The sequence below is a fragment of the Solanum lycopersicum genome, chromosome 11, assembly GCF_036512215.1.
Source record: "Solanum lycopersicum chromosome 11, SLM_r2.1".
In the NCBI taxonomy this organism is placed as follows: domain Eukaryota; kingdom Viridiplantae; phylum Streptophyta; class Magnoliopsida; order Solanales; family Solanaceae; genus Solanum; species Solanum lycopersicum.
Genome location: NC_090810.1, coordinates 57,818,919 through 57,840,679, shown reverse-complemented (window position 1 = coordinate 57,840,679; position 21,761 = coordinate 57,818,919). Strand labels below are relative to the sequence as shown.

At 34.9% G+C, this 21,761-nt stretch overlaps 2 protein-coding genes across 7 annotated transcripts; one reads left to right on the top strand and one right to left on the bottom strand.

The window, feature by feature from the left end:
* The first annotated feature begins 278 nt into the window (after window positions 1-278).
* Window positions 279-10,557, top strand: LOC101267965 (magnesium transporter MRS2-11, chloroplastic). Of its 5 annotated transcripts, none has more exons than XR_738623.4 (14): window positions 279-865; window positions 1,990-2,062; window positions 2,484-2,554; window positions 3,284-3,369; window positions 3,451-3,541; window positions 4,052-4,120; window positions 4,530-4,610; window positions 4,692-4,857; window positions 4,950-4,995; window positions 7,209-7,289; window positions 8,199-8,281; window positions 9,222-9,265; window positions 9,394-9,490; window positions 9,945-10,557. XR_738623.4 is itself a non-coding variant. In XM_004250952.4 (14 exons), exons 1-13 carry the CDS (start codon window positions 509-511, stop codon window positions 9,465-9,467), a joined length of 1,344 nt encoding a protein of 447 aa, XP_004251000.1. In that variant the 5' UTR covers window positions 279-508; the 3' UTR covers window positions 9,468-9,490; window positions 9,945-10,557. The 5 variants fall into 5 exon arrangements, 1 of the variants encoding a protein (XP_004251000.1); XR_003244237.2 differs by having other exon boundaries at window positions 4,950-5,006; window positions 9,372-9,490; XR_011212353.1 differs by having other exon boundaries at window positions 4,950-6,935.
* LOC101267678 (uncharacterized) lies at window positions 10,529-20,187 on the bottom strand. 2 transcript variants are annotated; one of them, XM_010315016.4, is made up of 5 exons: window positions 19,722-20,187; window positions 13,802-14,782; window positions 11,698-11,745; window positions 11,156-11,581; window positions 10,529-10,800 (listed from the first exon to the last, which is right to left on the bottom strand). In XM_010315016.4, the coding sequence occupies exons 1-4, from the start codon at window positions 19,929-19,931 to the stop codon at window positions 11,165-11,167; spliced, it is 1,656 nt and encodes a 551-aa protein (XP_010313318.1). In that variant the 5' UTR covers window positions 19,932-20,187; the 3' UTR covers window positions 10,529-10,800; window positions 11,156-11,164. The 2 variants fall into 2 exon arrangements, with proteins under 2 accessions (XP_010313318.1, XP_004250999.1); XM_004250951.5 differs by lacking the exon at window positions 10,529-10,800 and having other exon boundaries at window positions 10,866-11,581.
* Window positions 20,188-21,761: the final 1,574 nt, after the last annotated feature.

Sequence of the window (21,761 nt, the reverse complement as noted above, 5' to 3'; positions counted from 1 at the left end):
ATGGCCGAAAAATCAAAGTGTTGATACATGAAAAAGAGGATCGGATACATGCGCTGATACATTGAAAAGAAGATCGGATACATTAATGGAGAGTCGAATACATTAATGACTTTAACTAAAGAGCAAAATGAGAAATTTTTAGAGAATTATAAACTTATAGGAGACGATGATAATAAATAAACTAAAAAGCAATATATCTGTAATTATTTTTTTTAAAAAAAAAAGAGTCATGCTAAGGTCGTTGGATATTATAGGTTGAGGTGGCATCAATCTTCACCATAAAAAAATTATTTTCTTCTTTCACTTTCCCTCCCACAACCAAACCATTCACATGTTTTCTTCTTCAAATAACAACCACCAGCTTCATCCTCTTTTTTACATACACAATCACATACACCTATATAAACACCATTATAACCCTCACATTATCCATATGAATTGGGGAAATATCTAGAAGATTCTCGAGATCTCTCAACTCTTATCGTGATCTCCGGCAGCTTTCTCTGCAATGGCGGCAAATGCTCTGTATTTACTTCAGTTACCGGTTCGATCGCCGGAGTTTCGATTTTTGATTACAGGAGGATACGCGATTTTCCGGTCGAAGATGGAGTTTCCGTTCTCGCGTAAGAATCACGCGATTTCTCTGAGAGCTCGGAAGGTGAGAGTAGTTGAGTGTGTTGCGAAATCGACTGAGATGGAAGCGTTGATGAAGGACGGTGGAGATGATGATAATGATGAAGGTGATGAGGTTCGGGGAGATGATGATAAGGTTGTAACTCATGGAGACTCTGTTAGTTCGCAGAGGAGTGCTTCTGCCTCCGGTGGCGATTCGTTGTCCCTTGGAATCCGTGAACCTGTTTATGAGGTGCTTAACTTTATTGATCCTTTATTCAGCTTCACAATTTTCGTTGCGCGTTATTTTCTAGTCTAAATTTTGCTTATAGCGTGAAACTTGGTTTAATATACAGAAATTGAGTAGATTGACTGATTAGTTGTACTGCAGAGCCAGATACGGAGTTTGAAGTTCATGAATTCCAACAATAACTTCAAGTTAATATACAAGAATAACTAGTTCGCGTTCAAATATTTATAGATACTTAGTGAATATTTTAGCATATATACATGATTTGAGCAAAAGCTACCGGAAAACTTACACTCGTCAAATCTACTTGATGCATCATTTTTAGTTTAGATAAGTTATTCTGGTGGCCACAATAATGTTTAATCTGCACTGTGAGAAATGCTGAAACATAAACGTATGGAATTGTAACTTGTTCTTGGAGGAGTTTGCAATATGATTATGTAGGTAAAACAAGGGAAATTGGGAATGACGAATTCCTTAAAAGAAGATGTTTTGAAATCTTTCAGCTTCTTATATAGGCATTCATATTTGCTTATGGTTGTGATGTATTATATTTAATCTGCAATACAAAATGAATCCTATAGGACTAACATAGAAAATCAAGAGGCAGAAGAGACTTCTGGTCAACTTTGGGTGTCTTTACAGTAGTCAAAACTATGTCAGTGAAAGATGAAAGGAGGGTAGAATGCAACTTATCGGATTGCGGTTTAATATTCTTAATGAACAAAAAAAAAAGTTTCCAGACTGTCAACAGTCGATTGAAGTATTGAATTTAAAGATATTGATGAAGCTGCATCTGTTACTCACAGAGCGACTCCTCCCTCTTAATTTCAACTTCCTGATTATGTTAGATAGCGCACCAGAAAGATCCCGACATTGTGTTCTGCTTGTAAGTACAAATATTTTACATTCCCTTCATAACAAGAAGAAAACATGCTGGGAGAACTTCTTGATGGTTATCTCACAATTAATATGTGATGCGTCTCTTCATAATAGACAATCATAAATGTTGAGCTGGTTAATTACTTCAATGGTTAATTTGTATCAACATTTGGAAAATTCCCATCCTCCCTCAAAGTGAATTAAGATGGAAAAGTTATTGACAATACGTCGGTTCTTTTCTTAAGGTAGTGGAGGTAAAGACGTGTGGGACGGTAGCAAAAAGGAAAATAAACAGAAGGCACTTGCTGAAGTCCAGTGGTGAGTCTTTTCACTTCTTTTATCTCAAAATGTGTTACCTCTGTTACCTATAAAGTGGAGATTATATGATGTAACTGACTATGAACTCACAAAAAAGTTCTGTACTTGAGAGTAACTCCATCTATCAATAATTGTGTACAAACATTCAGCTCTAATGTTTACTTATACCAATTACCTGGTGCATTTTGTGTTCTCTAAAAAATTAATCAGATAAAAATCTCTAGTTACTTTTCATTCTATTATTATCTCAAATCATTAATACTCAAAAGCATTTGCTTCTATGTTTTAACCTCGATCATACTAGGAGTCTTTCTAAATTTTATTTTTGAAGATACTATAACCCAGTTAACTGATCTGAAATCCCTATATTAAAGCCTTTTTCTCATGTCACTTACTGGTTTCACTAATATGCTGAAAACAGGATTACGTCCTCGAGATATCAGGAGTGTTGATCCGTCATTATGGTTGACAAATTCAATGCCTGCTTTATTGGTATTTCAATTGCTATCAACTATGTATTTTTTCCATAAAAAGAACACTTTTATTTACTTGTTCTGACTTATATTGAGATAACCTTCTAAACATGGTTGAAGCAACAATTTTAAATGAACAATCTATTTTCAGTATAAGAACTCTGCTACATGCAACTTATGAATGTTATTTCAGATTAAATTTTGGTATTTCCTAATTCATAGAACAAGCTCATTGAGTACCCCAATGCTTTTTTTGTAATTTCTCTTGGTAAAATTTGGCATACACTTCATGGCAAGATGTCTCTTAATGAACTCATGTTTAGGCAAAGTGATGGCCGTTGGCTCATGCACACAAGGCTCATCTTTGGAAGGCACTGATAGAAAAGAAATTCTTTTTCTATTTTGCTGATTCATCCTTGTTTGTTTTGCTACTGAAGAACATCTTTTCCTTATCCTTGGCGTTTTTTCTCTTTTATTACTCTTTACGAATCTAAAAACAACATAGTTGGAAGTTTTTATTGCTTATTACCATGACTGTTGAGGTATAAGTAACTGTTTGTTACTCAGATTTCATAGAGATACTGTTGAAGATTAGCCAAGTTGTGCAGTTCCACCTTAGCTTTTAATTTAAGATATTCTCTATCATAATTTGTGCTAAAGAGTTTTAGATTAACTGCTTGCTCAAATTAATCATTTAACTCCTCTACTAGCTGTTTTTGATGGACTTCATTTACAAATCTTCTTCCAGGTCCGTGAGCATGCAATTCTATTGAATCTAGGTTCTTTACGAGCCATAGTAATGCAAGAGCGAGTCCTTATATTTAATTATAATCGGTAATATTTCATATTAGATATTCTAATCATTTTTGGTCAGATCTAGCAGTGAACTTAACAATATAACTGGTCTGCTTATAGTCTAGGAGGAAAGGCTTTCATCGATTCATTGTTACCACGGCTAAATCCTACAAGCACAAATGGAGGACCATCTATGCCATTTGTTTTGGAGGTTAGTCAGTCCAATATGCAGCTTTACGTATTGAAAAGAATTGGAAATTATCCCCGCAATTTGATCTGTAGTCTCTGTCTTTATAATAGTTTCATTACTTTGCTTGAAGGCCACTACTTCAATTAAAATGGCAACACAATGATCCCTAAGGAATTGCAGACAATAATTGTTTATATGCATCAATTCTGTAATGTTATCCAGGTTAGGCTTGATATATTAAATCAAATTGAAAAGTAGGTTTATGTTCTTCACTTGCTGATGTAGAAGGAACTTGATGTGATTCTTGATATCAAATTTGAATGACTTAAAGCATGATAGCTTTAACCATTTTAGACGTAGTGATAGTGTAGGCTTAGTAATATAGGTTCTAAAGTGGACGCCTATTCATGTTATGTAACTGATTAGAAACAAGAATCACAACACATAGAAGGAAATCCTGAATGGAGCTGAAGGGTCAACTGTAGTATATGGTTGGAGTTTGTAAAAGGACTTCTTTTCTGAAAATTTCAGGTGGTTGAAGCAGCATTGCATTCACGGATACAAAGATTGGAACATAGGCTGTGGGATTTAGAACCACGTGTGAGTATGGAACATAGTGAGTACATAAGTAATGTTTGTTTTTCTTCTTCTTTATATGAATTGTTCCCTTTCCCGCCCATTCCTTCTTCCACCAATTGACTATATGTTGGAAGCAAGTGACTTCTCCCAGTAAACAATGTTAACTTGGTGAAAGGGGATGAAAATGCAAGGAATTTTATCACTTCCCTTCAAATTTTCTGTCCATTACTTCTGTTCTAATATAGTATTTAAAAAAAACATTTTAGAGGATTGTCCCGAGCTTGTAATATGTTAAACAGATCTTATTCTCTCTTAATGTAACATGCTGGCCTACTTTCTAGAGTGGTCCCTTAGAATTAAGTATCTCTCTTTCCGCCTTACATGGTATGGTTACTTTCAATTTAGAAATACTCCGCCTCGCTTGGTGCAGGTCCAAGCACTACTTGAGGTTTTGCCCAACCGATTAACTGCAGACATATTGGAGGAACTTCGCATCAGTAAACAGAAACTAGTACGATTACCATTCAGCTGTACCTTATAAAATTAGTCTTGGTACATTCTATTATGACTTCCCTTCTCTTGCTTGTGACAGGTGGAATTGGGTTCCAGGGCAGGGGCTCTTAAGCAAATGCTACTTGATATTCTAGAGGATACTCATGAAATACGTCAAATCTGTATAATTGGGAGAAATTGTGTACTTAAGAAAGAAAACGATGAGATAGAGTGCTCGGTGCCCCTAGATAAGGACATTGCAGAAGGTGTGCTTATAATATTCCCATACTGATTCTTGCATACTATACCAGATCAATGATGCTTCTTACACTTGCTTATATGTCTTTCTATTTTGCAGAAGAAGAGGAAGAAATTGAAATGCTTTTGGAGAATTATCTTCAGAGGTTGTGTATTGGTGCTATTTCAAATCCCTTAGTGTAGATAGTATACCTCATTACTTGTTGCATACTTAGTTTCTGTGTTTACTCTGCAATCACATAATCAAGCAACATGCACTGGTTGGGCTGTCAGATTCAAATGAAGCTCTGCAGAACAAGGAGCCAATAACAAAATTTAAAGGACACCGTAATTTTATTGAGCAATAGTACACATTAAATCTTGAAAAGTGAACTGCAGTTTTCTATCTCTGAACATGTCTTGATAACTTTTTTGGTGTATGGAAGGGCCTATTTCACATTCGAGGTAAGGTTTTCTCATTTGCTATATACTACCTGGCTCTTATAATGAAATATTGGCACAAACTTTTGAATGATTCTTCCTCCATCCCAATTCATATGACATTCTTTCTGTTTTGAAACATCCCAAACTGTTTGTCACATTTCTTTAATATGCATTTTTACAACTTTCTTGAATTCACATTCATTAACTTCAAATTTTGAACCTAACACATTAAAAAAGGCTCTTACCAAACACCCCAAAAAATGTTAAAGTATACCAACATGACTATGTCTTAACCTCATCTAGTTGATATGATTTGAATGGCTCTTTGTTTCTGATGTGTCCTATTCTTTGCTATAGTTTCCATCAGTCGTGAGGGCGTAGGTCTTTTAGGTCAACGTTTCTCCCTGTGATTTTAGGTCTACATTTCACATTTTTACACTCTACAAATTGATCTATTTGAAGGTCTATGTAGGACATGGCCAAATCATCCTTGGCAACCTCCCAATTTATCCTCTGGGTTTACTACTTGTACTTTTCATCTAATGTAAAGGGCAACCCGGTGCACTTACGCCCCCACTACGTGCAGACCTTAAAGGTTATTGTACGCAGTCTTACACTACATTTCTACTAGAGACTGTTTCCACAGCTCAAACATATGGCAACAACTGTACCAGTTACACCAGGAATCCCCTTCACTTCTCCTCGAATGTGATCACTTATATTTTTCTCCATCCTGACATTCTCTTCTACATAACCTCATCTTGTTGATATGTTGGGCTTTACTGACCTTCCACTCAACTCCACATAACTTTGTTAATCTCATATTGTTTTACAGAACTCGCTTTTACTTTGGTAGGCATCTTATAGTTGCATATGCCAATATTGTGGCACCTTCAGTATGATCATTCTAGTTTAATCATGTGTTACAGCTTTCCTATTATGCTTTTCTCCTGCACACTGAACCTAGATATCTTGATTTTTTGCATTTAGGCACTACAATCCCTTTAGTTCCACTTCAACTCATTTTTCTTATGGGAGCTAAACCTAAAGTACATATCTTTTGCCTTCACTTCTAATTATTCTAAAACCCTTGCTCTCTAGAGTGCATAACTAACTTTTTAACCACTGCACTAATATTTTCTTCACTATCATTATAATATAAATATGTCAAAATTAACTTAAACTCCATAAACTAGGTCAGACCAATAGATAATATCTACAAATGTGAAGAAGAAAAGAAATTGGAAAAATAAGATAAATTGGTCCTTATTAGACACGAAGTATCAACTCTGTGACTCGATTGATTATGCAAGTGTATAACTGAGTAGGAGTTATGATTATATTCTTATAATAGAATACACCACCAACATATCTAGTGTAGTCTCACAAACAGTGTTTGAGGAGGGTAGAGTGTACGTAAACCTTACCCCTTATCTTGAGAGGTAGAGATATTGTTTCCTATAGATCCTCGCCTCAAAGAAAAGCGTATCAAAGAAGATCGGAAACATAAATAACGAAGTGAAGAAATCATAGGAAAGCATTCTGAAGAAAGAACAGTAATTACAACAAAATAGTGTGATAACCGCAGTACAAGAGACAGTGAATAGTGATAGATAAGAACCTGGAGAGAAACTGCATACGCTATCCTTGAAGTGCATTGAAGGTAATCTTTAAGTAATCCACTTTTTTCTTATACATACCACTCACACTTCCTATATTTTGAATTTTATATTCATGGCAAATTATATGACAGTTAGAGCATAGTGGTCCAAACAATAAAAAATTTAAAAGCAAATAATCAAATTTTTGGTCCACAATAAAGCATTTTTTTATGATCATATAGAAAATCTTGAGCCATCCTTTCCTGATTTGTCTGTACTAAATATTAGTTTGGTAAGTTACTGAAACAGGTTTCCATTTGTTCATCCAACTGCAGATGTGAATCTTGCCATGGTCAAGCTGAAAGGCTCCTTGATTCTGCAAAAGAAATGGAAGACTCAATTGCTGTAAACTTGAGGTTTGTACATGTCTTATTACTTTTCTCTTAGCTCTTTATCCTTGTGTTGGTGAACTGGGTGATGTAAAGTTGAAAAGCGATAACAGTGCATATGTAGGGAAAATTGGTCTAAGTTGCTCTCGTTTATTTGGAGAACTCTTCTATTTAATTTCATCCCCTGAACTTTCTGAAACAGTTCTCATGCTTTTAGAAACACACTGGAAAGACACGTTATAAGCTGGTTTCTTTCTGCAGATAAATTTAGTGTCAGGCAGAAGTATCGATGGCCTGCTAACAGATTCTGCTAGCGTTCTTGATCAGTGAGCCGTTTGTTTTAGTTGTGAGGATGAGACATCAACCAAAGAAAAAACTAGGGCATTAAAAACTTCTATATATGACTTCACAAACGAGAACTTGTACTGAAATTTCAATGAGTGAATGTGTACTTTGTCTTGATAAGAAGAATAACTGTGTAAGAAACTGATAATCCCACAAAAGATGAAAAAAGTATTTAAAGAACAGAGTAAGAGATAAGTAGATGAAAGCATGTAACCATAAATTCCATACTGTACATTTGATAACCTTTTTCTTTCAAGTTTTGGTGTGATAAGTTGTGCTGTACCTTGACTAAACAATATTTAGACACGCTTTTACTGTAGAAAAGCAAGATTCTTTAGCTAAAACTTCTAAGATTTCTGGATATGAATGCATACAAGAAATCAATGAAATATCTACTAAGGTTGTCGATGATGATTGACAGATCAGTTAAAAGCTTGCAACTCAAACAAGATTATCAGATTTTTCAATTGGTGAATGTGTACTTGATTTGGTCGTGTTTTGACTCCTTTGTGGTCTACTGATGCATAATTATGAAATATCATAAGTGGGCAGACTTGATTTTAATGTAAATTTTTTGCTTGTCCTTTTCAGTTCTCGAAGGCTTGAGGTGAGCAGATTTGAGTTGATTCTACAGGTTGGAACATTTTGTGTTGCTGTTGGTGCTCTGGTAGCAGGTATTTGTACAACTAATATAAACAGAAAACAAGCTAAACATATCCAGTATTTTCTTCTTTGATATCTCTTCATGAGAATCAGTTGTTGCCACTTAGTTTTGTCTGCTCAGACATTTTTTGTGATGCATGTGTCCAACTTCGTAATTCAAGTCTCCCTGATCAGTCCTTGTATTGACCTGAGAAAAAAAATTATAAACATACGAGGTTGTCAGTTATTGCTATCTGAGTAATCAGGTTTCATCCCTTTCAGGTTCCATTCCTGCTTCTAAGTGTCGTTAGAATTTTCCTTGGGTTAAAAACCACTCATGGTTTGAACGAAAATGTCATTCGTAATGAGGGGTTTGTACCTTTTCTGAGGCAAAATCTTTAACCTTTAGTTTCACACCTACAAATCGGTGCATCTGTAGGTTGATGTAGGACATGATCAGACCTTCTCTCATTTCATCCTAAATGTGTGCTCGTATAATATTTTATTACTTTGTGTTATAACGTTATCATTACCTGGTCATGTATAGTTTTTAAAAAATTTCATGCATATTCTCCTATGTCGATTTGTATTAAATGCTTCCAAGTAAAGACTAATTAATGATGTAGAAATTCTAAACTCCCATAAAAATTTTGGCACCACTTGATGCATGCATCTTTCGGCGAATATGTTCATTTTTAATCTGATTTTGTATGACCACACATTCAACATCCATCTTATTTCTTAGCATTTCATCTTGACAATCTAGAACCTTATTTAGTACAAATCTTTGGAGAGCCAGAAAGTAGAGAATGTGTTGCAATTGAATTATAAAATACAAAAGATGGTTTTCTTTTTCTATTACAGTGCTGCAAATAGTTCATCTGTATAAAAGGGGATAATGTTCAAATATTCAAATTGGTACGCATGTATACTAATACATGTTATAACACACCTACTTTGGCTTCTGTACAGGTATATTTGGCATGAACTTAAGATCCTATCTAGAGGAACATGTGGTATGTTTCTTAGATCTCGAGAGCTCGTTATCAATATCTCCTCATCTTTGGGAAAATATTTCCAGAATTTTGTCTTCTCATCATATACTTGTCTAATTAAATGCAGTTTGCATTCTGGCTTACAACAGCAGGAATAATTGTTGGGGCTGTTCTGGCCTTTTATCTCATGTACTGGTATCTCAGAACGAGGAAAATACTGTAAACAACGCCTGATTCCACAATCAGGTATAGCGCCTCCTCTCTAATAATTAGTAATCCCACTGTCCTAATTTATGTGACGTTGTTTGACTTCGCACAAGTTTAAGAAAAAAGACCTTAATATAAAAATATAAAAATGTGAAATTATTCTAGAACCAACTAAGAATGAAAGTATGTTATATAAATTGTGACAAAGAAGTCGGTACACACTCTCCTCCTTGCAGTGCACATGAAATAATGATTCTCTTGGACTCGTAAGTACTTGTAAGTGGAAATATGGATAAAAGGTGATGAACTAAAAGGTGACCTTGACTTTAATATACACTAATAACTGAATTCACGATAAAAAATTTTATGTAGTTGACTTATATATATCTGACCAAAAGTTGTTGGATTCGGTGGACCCATATGTCGTACCCTAGATTCACCTCAGCTGGCAACTTAACCGACCTGAGCTTGGAATTGTTTGTTTTATCTGCAGGTGATGTAAATCTTTAACCAAGATTGAGCTTTCAACTGCAGTGGGTGCCCAAAAAGATGCCGCATATACTAGCATATTCTGCAGCATGTCTGGATAGTAGGATCATTGTGCATCAATATGATGCTTCGCAGACACTGCCAATATAATGGCGAAAACAACAAAATTAGGTATGCAATATGTCCCCAGTCAAGATCCGTAGAATGAGAGAGAAGGCGACAATCTAATCTTCCTCAAGTTATATACCATGGGTGCCAATTAGGAGTAGCCATCACTCTCTTTTACCAGCTTGTTATGTAGTCTAGCATAATCTCCCACCACACGTTGCCAAGACATTCAGACAGCGAAGATATTGCGTCCGTAAAAGCTTATATATGAGCTGAGAATATATCAAAAAGAGAATCTCTAGCTTTGTTTGAGGCTATGTAAACCACCCTCTTCATGCCTTACGTGTGAAATGTCATTGTGCATGTTGCTGGCTTTGAACACAGTATATGCTAGTGGCGAGTAAGTTGAACAAGTGTGCCATTTGAGAAGACTTCTCATATCATTTCCTCTTTCCTAGCCAAGTGTTGACAATAATGATATTTGATATAATTACCCCTTTTGATATAAATTTATCTTTACGTTATATACGTGGCCTATAACACTCGTCTAGTTCTCCCGAAATATGATCATGCAGGGCAGTAACAATTTATATAACAGAAATATGCGGCAATGGAATGTAACTGGAAAATTCAATCAGCAAGAAGAATTCTTGCTACTGCACAACCAGTAAGTCGAACGTCTCATAGGTAATGAGATACTTGTGCTGCCAGTTACCGCAGTTGTTTTTGAATTGTAACAGCGCTGCTTTCACCTGAAAAAAGACCATCAGCTGGATCAACCAGAGAAATCTGCCCACTAACATAGTATGAACATAAATCAACAAAAACACACGGCCAACTTTCTATTAATACAAGCAATGAAAGATACAAAACTTCGTCAACAAGGCAAAAATAAAGGACAGGATATCCAACTTCCGCAAAGAAAATTGTGGTACTCACTGATACAGGTTGTACTCAAAATCTTCTAATGCTTCGACAAAGATACAATAGTGATCAAGAATGAAGAGGCAAACGAAATACAGGGAACCAGAAGTACCCCATGGTCTAACTTGCAAACTTTCATAAGCTCAAATAATGGTTAGATCAAAATGGGAAAAAGACCACAACCTGATTCAATCAACTCTCTTTTGCTAGGTTTACGGATTGAGAAACTTTGACTAGCTTTGCGGTTCCATCAATCACAATGTTGCCTACTCCAGCTTCCATTGCCTCCCTCTCATCTTTCTCCCTCTTCTTCTCTGAGACACCATTTTCAGTTGCTTGGAATGTAGAATTAGTTTTAGAAGGAGAAAGATCCCGAAGGCGTTCAGCAATCCATGGATGATTGAGACATTGAGCTGCAGTAGGTCTTTTCTCAGGCACAAAATCAAGTATTGGAACTAAGAAATCAGCCAGTTCATGAGCATCTTGTTCACTGAACTCATACTTTTCCCTAAGCACTTTATTCATAGGCCAGAACCGCAATCGTCTGATATGTCTCAAGTCTCCACTTCGGTTGAAGAGCTCTCGTGAATAACGCCCACCTAAGGCAATCTGCACACAAACTTAAGATCACTTCTCCTCTTTGAATGACAAGATTCACTCTCCTACTTCTCTTTTCCTTTTTTTTAATTCAACAAGAAAGACATTAACCAGAAACCAAAAATCACCTTGCGTGGCATCATTCCAAGAAGCTCCATCATAAGGGCCAAGTGATCCTGCGCAGAAAGGGCAACAAAGAAAATATCATTGAACTGAACCCGCTATTGAAGGCATTAAACTACAAAATTATTTAAAATATCTTAATGAACAAAACCTGCCAAAAACTAAAAAAGAACTGGTCTTGTACTAACTTATATGCAATCATGTGAATGTCAGTAACAAGACTCAATGCCATGAGAGTGACATGTAAATGTTGGCATTAATCTAAAACAGATGAAAGTATACTGTGATTCACTAAGAAAGTGACTGCTTCACCATCCACAAACTCAACGAACTGATCAATTAAAAGATCCCCGAAGACTAATAGCTTAGCTGGTACTCCCAACAATCTATTCAGGCAAGCCTCAGAACTATGATAGGGTCAATAATATACAGTAATGACATCTAGGAAGCATAGGAAGAACATATTTCAGAGAGATAAGACACAATTTGCATATTCATAGGAGTACTGAAGTAATAATTTGAAACCACAAATGCATTCCATATTCTCCATTTTAGGTTTCATTTTCCCAACTTTAACTCTTCTATGTTTATTTAAAGTTGAGGACATTTACAACATTTTGGTTAAAGAGAAATACAAGTAAATATGCAGGAGCATGAAGTTCCCAAGATGAGTGTCATAGAAATGTTGATATTAAAACTGATATGACATCTACAATATTGAATACAAGCTATAAGTAGCACACACAACGTATAAAACTAGGGAAATCACATAAGATAGTTTCATCATATCCTACCTATACCTCCAAATGCACCAACTCATAGGTGCAACACTATGGCAATTGAAGGAGCTACAAACGGATGAGATAGGCTAAGAATCAAACAGGTTATAAACAAATGATCCATATAGGCAGTGCCCAACTTGTTGAATAAGTTTTTGTTGTCGTTACTCTTACTTTAGGTCTGAGTTAGGGATAACATAGAAACCCCCTCTTAGACTCAAAAGACAAACACTCTCTTTTTGGGGGTGAAGGCTTTGAAAGACACCTACTTACAAATAGAGCAACAACCACACCTCAATCCCAAGCTATTGACAAATTGCACAAACCAAAAAAAGGTTATATTGCTGATCCAACTAGTTTGGGATTGGGACTCAATAATTGTCTGATTCAGTATTGTCAAAGGTGTAAAGCGCAAAGACACAAATGCTTTTTAAGTACAAGCATAATTAAAACATGAGGTTTAAATAGAAAGAAATATGCTTACACAAAAACAAGAATTATATGGCTGGATGAATTGACTAACTGCAATGAATACATCAGTAATGTTCAAATACCATATTAAATTTATGTATCATCTGCAAATTTGCAACTAAGTTTCTAATTCAAATCAAATGTCTAGCTTTCTTTTGTAAATTTCTAATATTCTATAGTACCTAATAAGCAATATATATATCCAAAAAGTATAATTAACAATTAATATATCATTTTGCTAACTATTCTGTCTTTCACTATTGCTTTTTCTCAAGATAACCTTGTAAAACAATCTAATTTGAAAATAGCTGGTTGCAATGTTTTAGGTAAGATAAACACCTCATCCTCTTAGCAGTTTCGCAAAAGCATTTCGCCTAAGCCACTGAAACACCAAGTCTATGTTGAGCCTCACTTTAAGGCTTACATGCGCTTCCAGTTTGCCCTGGCAAGACTGGATTGATCGGATGATTGATTTTGACACCACACAAGTTGGCAGATCAAATCAAGTCATTGTCTCTTTACTTCTGTTCCAGTGGTATCATCAGGGATAAATGCCATCCCCTTCACCACAGCTGAAGTTATATCCCATTGAAGAGGTATTGTTTTTAAAATCAATGTTTTAGAAGAATGAGCAGTTGAGCACCCAGAAATAGGTATCACATGTACACATCAAGTGTACAAAACCCAAACACAGAATGGAACATATATCTTGTCAAACGATTCCTTTCCTTTCCTTTCCTTGAACTTAATTCATTAATTTAGAAAATAATGAAATCAAATAATAATTTAACTCCTAAAATAACGATCTACACATGCTTGCATCTAAGTGGTTAAAATATTGAAAGTAGAGTTGCTATACCTCATCCCTGTCATAATTGTCACCACTGTGTGGATCAAAAAGAACATCACCAGTGGCAAGCTCAAAGCAAATGCAAGCAAAGGACCAAAGATCAGCTGAAGTAGAATATTTAGATCCTAGGATAACCTCAGGACATCTATACTGTCTTGTCTGGATATCACTTGTGAATTGTTTATACGTCCAGCATGCATTGCCAAAGTCAACTAATTTGCACCTAAGGTCCACATCAGTCAATAGTTTCTGCCTCATGGATCGACTGCCTCTTTTAGATCTTTGAGTTCTCTGCTGTCCATCCCTTGTTCCATCTGTTGTTGAGCCATTTTCACTTGCTTTAGCATTAGTCTTTCCCTCAGATGAGTCTTTATTAGGTTTCTCATCAGAATTGGACTTTTCAGGACTACTGGCCTCATTATCTTGTTCAGTTTCCTCAGAAGCTTCCTTGTCCATACATCTTTGAGCTGCTCGCTTAGCCTTTTTCCGAATTTTCTTTTTCTGGTTCTTAGTCAGGTCACCATTATAAACCTTTACTTCCTTGGAAGCCCCAGATTCAGAGAGAAATTTACTTTTACTCGAAGGAAGAATAAGGGGAGCGTCTGACTTTGTTGGATCTTTACTTTGATCAATCATTGATAAGAGCAAAATATTTTCTGGCTTCAAGTCTGTGTGAATAATAGAAAGCTCACGATGTAAATAATCCAAACCCACTAAGATATGGAAGCAAATTTCTTTAACCTTGTGAATTGATAGCCCTCGATAGTCTGAGTACTTAATTAGAGTCAAAAGATTATCTCCCAAGTATTCGAATACCATACAAACATGCTGGCCATTGGGCCCGGAATGCTTAAAGTGATCCAATAACTTCACCACACACTTCTTATCATCTGGATCTCCCTCTGCAATCTGCTTTAATATGGTAATCTCATCCATAGCCGCTTCTGTATAATGTTGAGCACTCTTTTGAACTTTTAGAGCAACAAACCTCTATCCCTCACAAGACATAACCAACAATTAGCTAAGGCAATCCACATGTCAGAGAATTTTATGCAAAAACCACAGAAAATTCATAAGAACCGTAAACACTAGTGCACAATAAACACTACAATAATTGCTACACCAAACAGTAAACACTACAATAAACCATAAGTTGCTACACCAAACAATAATAACTAGAATAACTGTAGCATCACATCTCCGTCAAAAATGAGAACAGATAACAAGTACTAAATCAATGTATCTCCTCTTTCACACACAAGCAGACAGAGGAAACTCAAACATTTGTTATACTATTAAACAATTCATTGCTAAATAAAATAACAATACTAGAACAAATGCAGCATAATAAGTAAATAGAATATGTGAACGGATAATAGGTACTATATCAAAGTATCTCTCCCTCTCTCACACACACTCGCATACAGAGAAAAACTCAAACTCTATATACACAAGTCCATATACAAAAAAGATTGTTATACTAGTAACCATTAGGTTACTAAGTAAAATGAACAAATGCAGCATAATAAGTATATAGAAAATGCAAACAGATAACAAGTACTATATCGAAGTATCACCTCTCTCACACAAGTGGACAGAGAAAAAGTCAAAAACACTATATACGAAAGTCCATATACAAAAATATTATTATACTAGCAAACAATATATTACAAAATAAAAAGAACAAATGCAGCGTAATAGATACGTATAAAATGCTAATAGATAACAAGTACTATATCGAAGTATCTCCTCTCTCTCTCACACACAAGCAGAGAAAAACTCAAACAATACATACGCAAGTCCATATACAAAAAAAATGTTATACTAGTATACTTTGAAAAATAACACAAAGAAGCACTAGAACATCTGCAGCATATTAAGTATATACAAGACGCGAACAGATAGTTTAGAAATACTCACAGATGTGCAAGTTGTTACCATAAACCATTAATTGTTCAGCTGAACAATAAATACTAGTACAACAACTGCAGCATCACATCTATGTCAAACAGATAGCAAGTTATCGAAGTATTTCCTCTCTCTCTCTCTCTCTCTCACACACACACACAAAAAAAAAAACAGAAGAAAACAAAATCACAAGTTCAAGATGCAAAAATTGTTGCAAGAAACTATGAGTTGCTAAATAAAACAAGCAAATACTACAGTAATTGCAGCATAATAAGTATATAAAAAATGTGAACATGTAAGTTTAGAAATACTCACATGGGTCTGGAAAGAGGAAGGTTATCAAGAACATTATGGGGGACTGGAAAGCTGACATCATTTGTCTACAAGAAACCAGATTACAGGGGGATATCACTGAGTTGTAACTTGTAAGGCAGCTTTGTGGGGGATAGATGGGTCAAAATGGCATGTTTGGAGGCCAGTGGAGCAAAAGAAGGGATAATGGATTACCTAGAAAGAAATTTTGATGAGGAGTTTACGAGAAGTTTAAAGCAATGTGCAGTGGATAAAGCACCAAGACCAGATGGCTTTAAATTGGGGTTCTACATCAAATGTCGGGAAGTGGTCAAGAGTATGAAGACTTTTCAGCATTTCTATGACCAAGGGAGGTTCAAAAAACGTTTCAATGCTATCTTCACAGCCCTGATTCCAAAAAGGTGCTAAAGAACTAAGAGACTTTAGACCTTTCAGTTTGATGGGCAGCATCTTTAAAATTCTCACAGAAGTGCTCATCGAAATGCTAAAAAGAGTGATGTCCAAACTTGTTATAACTCACAACAGTTAGCTTTTATTAAGGGGAGGCAGATCATGGATGTTGTTCTAATACCTACTGAAGCTATAGATTCCCGGTCAAGTTTGAAATAAACAGGCATTTTATGCAAATTAGATATTGAGAAACATATGACCATGTCAACTGGGATATGGGTATGCTAGAGAAGATGGGATTTGGTCTCAAATGGAGACGATGCATCAGTTCTGCATATCTTCGGTCAGCTTCTCAATGTTAATAAATGATTGTCCAACAATACAAGATTATCATGCATGTCTTGAGAAGATGAATCCCGATATAGCAATACAAGATTTACTAGTAGCTAAGATTCTCAAGTACAAAATGGCAATGGACTATTTGGTTGTGGTCAGGCTCGAAGAGCCGGAGACACAAGGTCACCGGGTAAGTGAGTTTACTTAGCTCTTTACAGTTTATACCTTATACTATAGATTTACCTAAATTATTTGACTTATTTATACTCATTAACCTTAAAATTTATTTTTTAAAAGTTGAATGGTGGTCACTATTTGGTAGTCAAACACCAAATTTGCAAAAGTTTGCCATGAAAGTATTAAGTTTAACTTGTAGCTCATCCGTATGTAAGCGAACATGGAGTGCGTTTAAACACGTAAGAAAAATATTTTATATCCTATTTTCATATTATATTATTATTAGTATCTATTAGTTAATATTTGTAACTTATGCGCAGATTCATTCCTAGGCTTGCACCATCGCGTCTCAATGATCTAGTGTACATTAAGTACAATAGAACATTGAAAAGTCGTTATAATGCTTGTGACACCATTGATCCAATTCTCCTGGATAATATTGATGAGTCAGATGAATGTTTAGTTGGATGCTCCGAAGACAAAGAAGATGAACCAATATATGAGGAAGCTGATCTTACTTGGGGTAGTGTTGCTATGCAATTGGAGCTAACGAGAGTATCTATCATCTTAGGGAAATTTCTTAAGATTAAGAGAACTTGACAAGGGCAAAGGAGTACAAATTGCATCTAGAAGTTCAAGTAGGACCCAAACACTAATTGATGAAGACACTAATTAATGAAGAAGACGAGGAGCAATATAATCATGATCAAGAGGATGTTGATCTTCAAGATTTGGATAATCTTAAAGAAGAATAAACGTTTAGAGTTCTAGTATTGCTTGTCAATTGTCTTGGGAATTCTTGAGACATTCAAGTTCTAGACTTTTAGTATCTACGATTAGTTTTTGAAATGAAATATTTGCTAATATATGTTATTGCTATTAAGATTTTGGATATTTATACATGCAATTAAAATTATAAATTTTTCGTATTAATTTGCGCCTTAATTCAAAAAGGTGAGTGCCTCGCCTCGTGGCAAGGCAAGCCCTTGTCGCCTTTTGCCATCCAAAACAATGTGGCTTAGGAATGAAGAACCTAAAGAATCAAAATAACGCTTTGACAATGACGTGGCTTTAGAGGTATTCCGACGATAATCAGAATTTATAGGGCTCAAACATAAAAGCAAAATATGAAGAAAGTGACAATTAGATGACGAAGAAAGTTACCACACCCGATGGTGTTAGTTTATGCAAATCCGTACAATCACTATGGGATGAATTCAAAACCAAACACCAAGACTAAAGTGGTAGATGGCGCCAAAACTAGATTTTGGAAGTAGGATTGGCATGATGCAAGAAATCTAGAGACACTTCTCCCAGATATACACACTCTACACTCTGGTACTTCAACAACAAAGTACATTAGCTGAACTAAGGACACCTCATGGGTGGAATATTATATTTTAGAAGGCACCTCAATGATTGGGAAATTCCAAGAGTAACATAATTCTTTAGCGTCATTGAACAATTTAGTGTCTTGGAGACAGGCAGGACAGATTGCAGTGGTTACGGAACTGTGAAAGAACTTTTAAAGTAAGTGCAAAAGATAGGAAGTTGAACCAACCAATTATGCAGGTACGCAAATGGTCTGGAAACACATTTGGAAGGCCAAGATCCCACACAAAGTGGTTGGTTTGTGTGGTTACTGGCTAAGGAAGTTGTGTTGATACAGGAGAATTTGATGAAGAGGGGGATTACACTTTGCTCTAGATGTTTTTCCGGCGGGGAAACTGCAGAAACAGTCAATTACTTGTTCATCCAGTGCAAGGTCATTGGCCAATTGTGGAGTCTATTCCTAAGGCTCAAAAACATCTCATGGGTCATGCCAGGTAGAATGGCAAAGGCCTTATACAGTTGAAAAGAAGCAGAATTACAAGCAAAGAACAGAAGCAACTGGAGAAACATTCTTTCCTTCCTGCTACAATTTGGTGTGCTATCTAGAAGGAGAGAAATTTAGAGTTTCCGAGAATCGGGAGAGTAATATGCAGCAAGTAAAACTGAATTATATTCTAACTTTGTGTTGTTGGTGTCATCAGATCTACTCATTATAGGGATAGGACAGTGCCTTTAGAGTTCATTATATAGATATGATTTGCAGTACAACCCATGTACTGATTTAAAGCAATAGAAACAGTTACCAATTTCAAAAAAAAGAAATACTCACAAATGTGGAAGCTGCTAAAATAAACCATAAATAGCTAAACTGAACAATAAATACTAGTACAACAAGTTTAGCATCACAGTTGTATCAAAAATGAGAACAGATAACGAGTAATATATCGAAGTATCTCGTCTTCATACACATGCAGGCAAACAAAGTCAAACTAAAACACCAAACTCACAAGTCCAAAAATGCAAAAATTGTTACACTAGTAAACAATAAGTTGCTAAATGAATGAACAAATAATACAACAATAGCAGCATTTATAAATATATTGTAACTGTGAACAGATAACAAGTACTGCATCAAAGTATCTCCTCTCTCTCACACATCACAAGTCCAAAGATGCAAAAATTGTTATACTAGTAAACAAAACGAACAAATAATACAACAATTGCAGCATAGAAGTATATAGAAATTACAAACAGACAACAATTACTATATCGAATTACTATATCAAAGTATCTTCTCTCACACACACAACACACGCGCAAACATAGAAAAACTCAAACACCAAAATCACAAGTCCAAAAACTAAATCTGTTAACAGTAAACAGTAAGTTGCTAAACAAAACAAGCAAACACGACAGCTATTGCAGAGCAATTAATACCACGAAAAATGTAAGCAGATAGTGTAGAAATGCTCACAGATTTTTGCGTATCCCAAGCGAGCCAAACAGTAGAGAAATGTCCCCAACCAAGCTTACTCTGCACTACATATCGTCCTTGTTTGAATGTATCTCCGATTCGAACAGCGTGATAACCTCCACGCCTGTAATCTTCAGTACCTTCATCCTCCGATGTGTAGTCACTCGTCTCACTCCGCTCACCGCCGTTCCTCTCCTCCTCTTCCGCCATCGGCAGATCCAACAACCACCGTACTCCGACTAATCGATACCGGCGAGCTACAACGAAAAAATCAAAACCCTAGCCGTAGAAGTAGCAGAAGAAGAAGATTCTGGAGAAGAGAGGGAAAAAATTAGGATGAATTTTTTATATAATTTAATTCGAGGGAAGAAACTGGAGAGGAACGTTTGTTGTTGTTTATTATTGGAGAAAATTAAAATTAAAATTAAAAATTAATATTTTAGTAATTTTTATTTATTTTTCCCTCGCTTTTGGATGAAAATAATTATTTTTAAAAAAAAATTTTGGTTTGTGTTACCGGGAAAATAAAGGCAAATGAATACTGACGAAAACGACATCAGTCCTCCGCTGTGGCCCTTGAATATCATATTAAAATCTAAGTTTTGGAAATTATAATTATGAGATATTATGATATTTGATATATTATAATTTAAAAATATCTATATCTATTAAATATTCTATTTACATGGACATAAAAAGAATATTAATATTGTATAACTTTATTTTTTGTGTGGACTTTTTGAATTAATATTTAAAACACGTTTAAACAGTGAGGTAAATATTGTATTTATGGATATTAGAGAAAACGTTAGGAACATAAGAAAATAGGTCTTAACTTTGAGTAAGATGTATAAGCCTAAATCCAAAGCGAATAATGTCATTAGATTTTCTAAATAATATTAAATTCGTTTCACATATAACCTTGTGCAAATTCTAGAACAATTTCCTCGGTGTTAAATAAACTTTACAAAACTCTCATATTTTTAAAATATTGATAGACAAACGATAATACAAATGTTGACTATTTAAAAAAGACATAATTGTTTATTTAAGTAAATTTCATGTCGATAAGAATAAGTCTTCGACCTAATGACTTGTTTAATTGTGCAAGCTAGGCTCATATGAGAGAATATTGCTTCTTAGATGGACTATAATAACCTCTATGGTAGTTTATCGTGTTTATTTTTAGAATGTCTAAAGTAAAAGTACAAAATAAGGGTACGATCTAGATGGTAATAATAGATGTAAAATATTAAAAAACAAAGTTTAAATTATGATAAAGATTAAAAAAAAATTGTTAGATAATTTCTCCATCCATTCAAGATGTATTTGATATTTGTTTATAAATATCTAACAAAATAGATAAGTTATGCGCAAGTTGATTTGGATATCCACTATAAATAGACAATAATGAAGAAAAAAATATATGTAAATACTAATCCGTTTCTTGGACAAAAAATGAGGACACGATAATTGTATATTCTCTCCCGAACGGAATCTTACGCAATACAATTCCAGAACAGCCAAATTTCAATACGGATATCTAACACCAAATCGGAACCAAAATGAGAAAAGGTTGTTACATAGTTTTATAAAAAATCATGTCATGGGCCATATGCTATTTCTCAATATATTTTTTTCTTTCCTTTAATTTTCATGGTATTGTGGAGCTTTTATTACTTGGTGGAGTATGAAAAACAAAATTTTCAGCTGTTATGTAAACATCTTTCTTGGTGGACATTACTTTTTTTAACAATTAAGAAATTGAACAATGGGAGGTCTTCCTCAAGGGATCTTGCTAAAAGTGTGTTGATTGCTCATTGCATAGCTTGAAGGAGTTAAGAAGATGAAAGTGATCTAATTCGAAAAATATTTTTCATTTACTAATTAAACGTTAATTTTTTAAAAATGCTAAAAAATGACTTATTTTATCAAATAAGTACATTCATAAAAAGAATTAGAAACAAGGTTGTGTTATAGATGTTAGAGAATATAATACATAGGACAACTATCTTAAAATAGTCATGTTATCCAAATAAT

Excerpts from the sequence above, each read along its gene's own strand:
- LOC101267965 (XM_004250952.4), top strand. The coding sequence starts at position 509 with ATGGCGGCAAATGCTCTGTATTTACTTCAGTTACCGGTTCGATCGCCG. Across the intron at positions 2,063-2,483 it reads GCACTTGCTGAAGTCCAGTG|GATTACGTCCTCGAGATATC; the intron begins GTGAGTCTTTTC and ends TGCTGAAAACAG. Across the intron at positions 3,542-4,051 it reads CTATGCCATTTGTTTTGGAG|GTGGTTGAAGCAGCATTGCA; the intron begins GTTAGTCAGTCC and ends TGAAAATTTCAG.
- LOC101267678 (XM_010315016.4), bottom strand. The coding sequence starts at position 19,931 with ATGGCGGAAGAGGAGGAGAGGAACGGCGGTGAGCGGAGTGAGACGAGT. Across the intron at positions 11,746-13,801 it reads ACAATTATGACAGGGATGAG|GATCACTTGGCCCTTATGAT; the intron begins GTATAGCAACTC and ends CTTTCTGCGCAG. Across the intron at positions 11,582-11,697 it reads TTGGAATGATGCCACGCAAG|ATTGCCTTAGGTGGGCGTTA; the intron begins GTGATTTTTGGT and ends GTTTGTGTGCAG.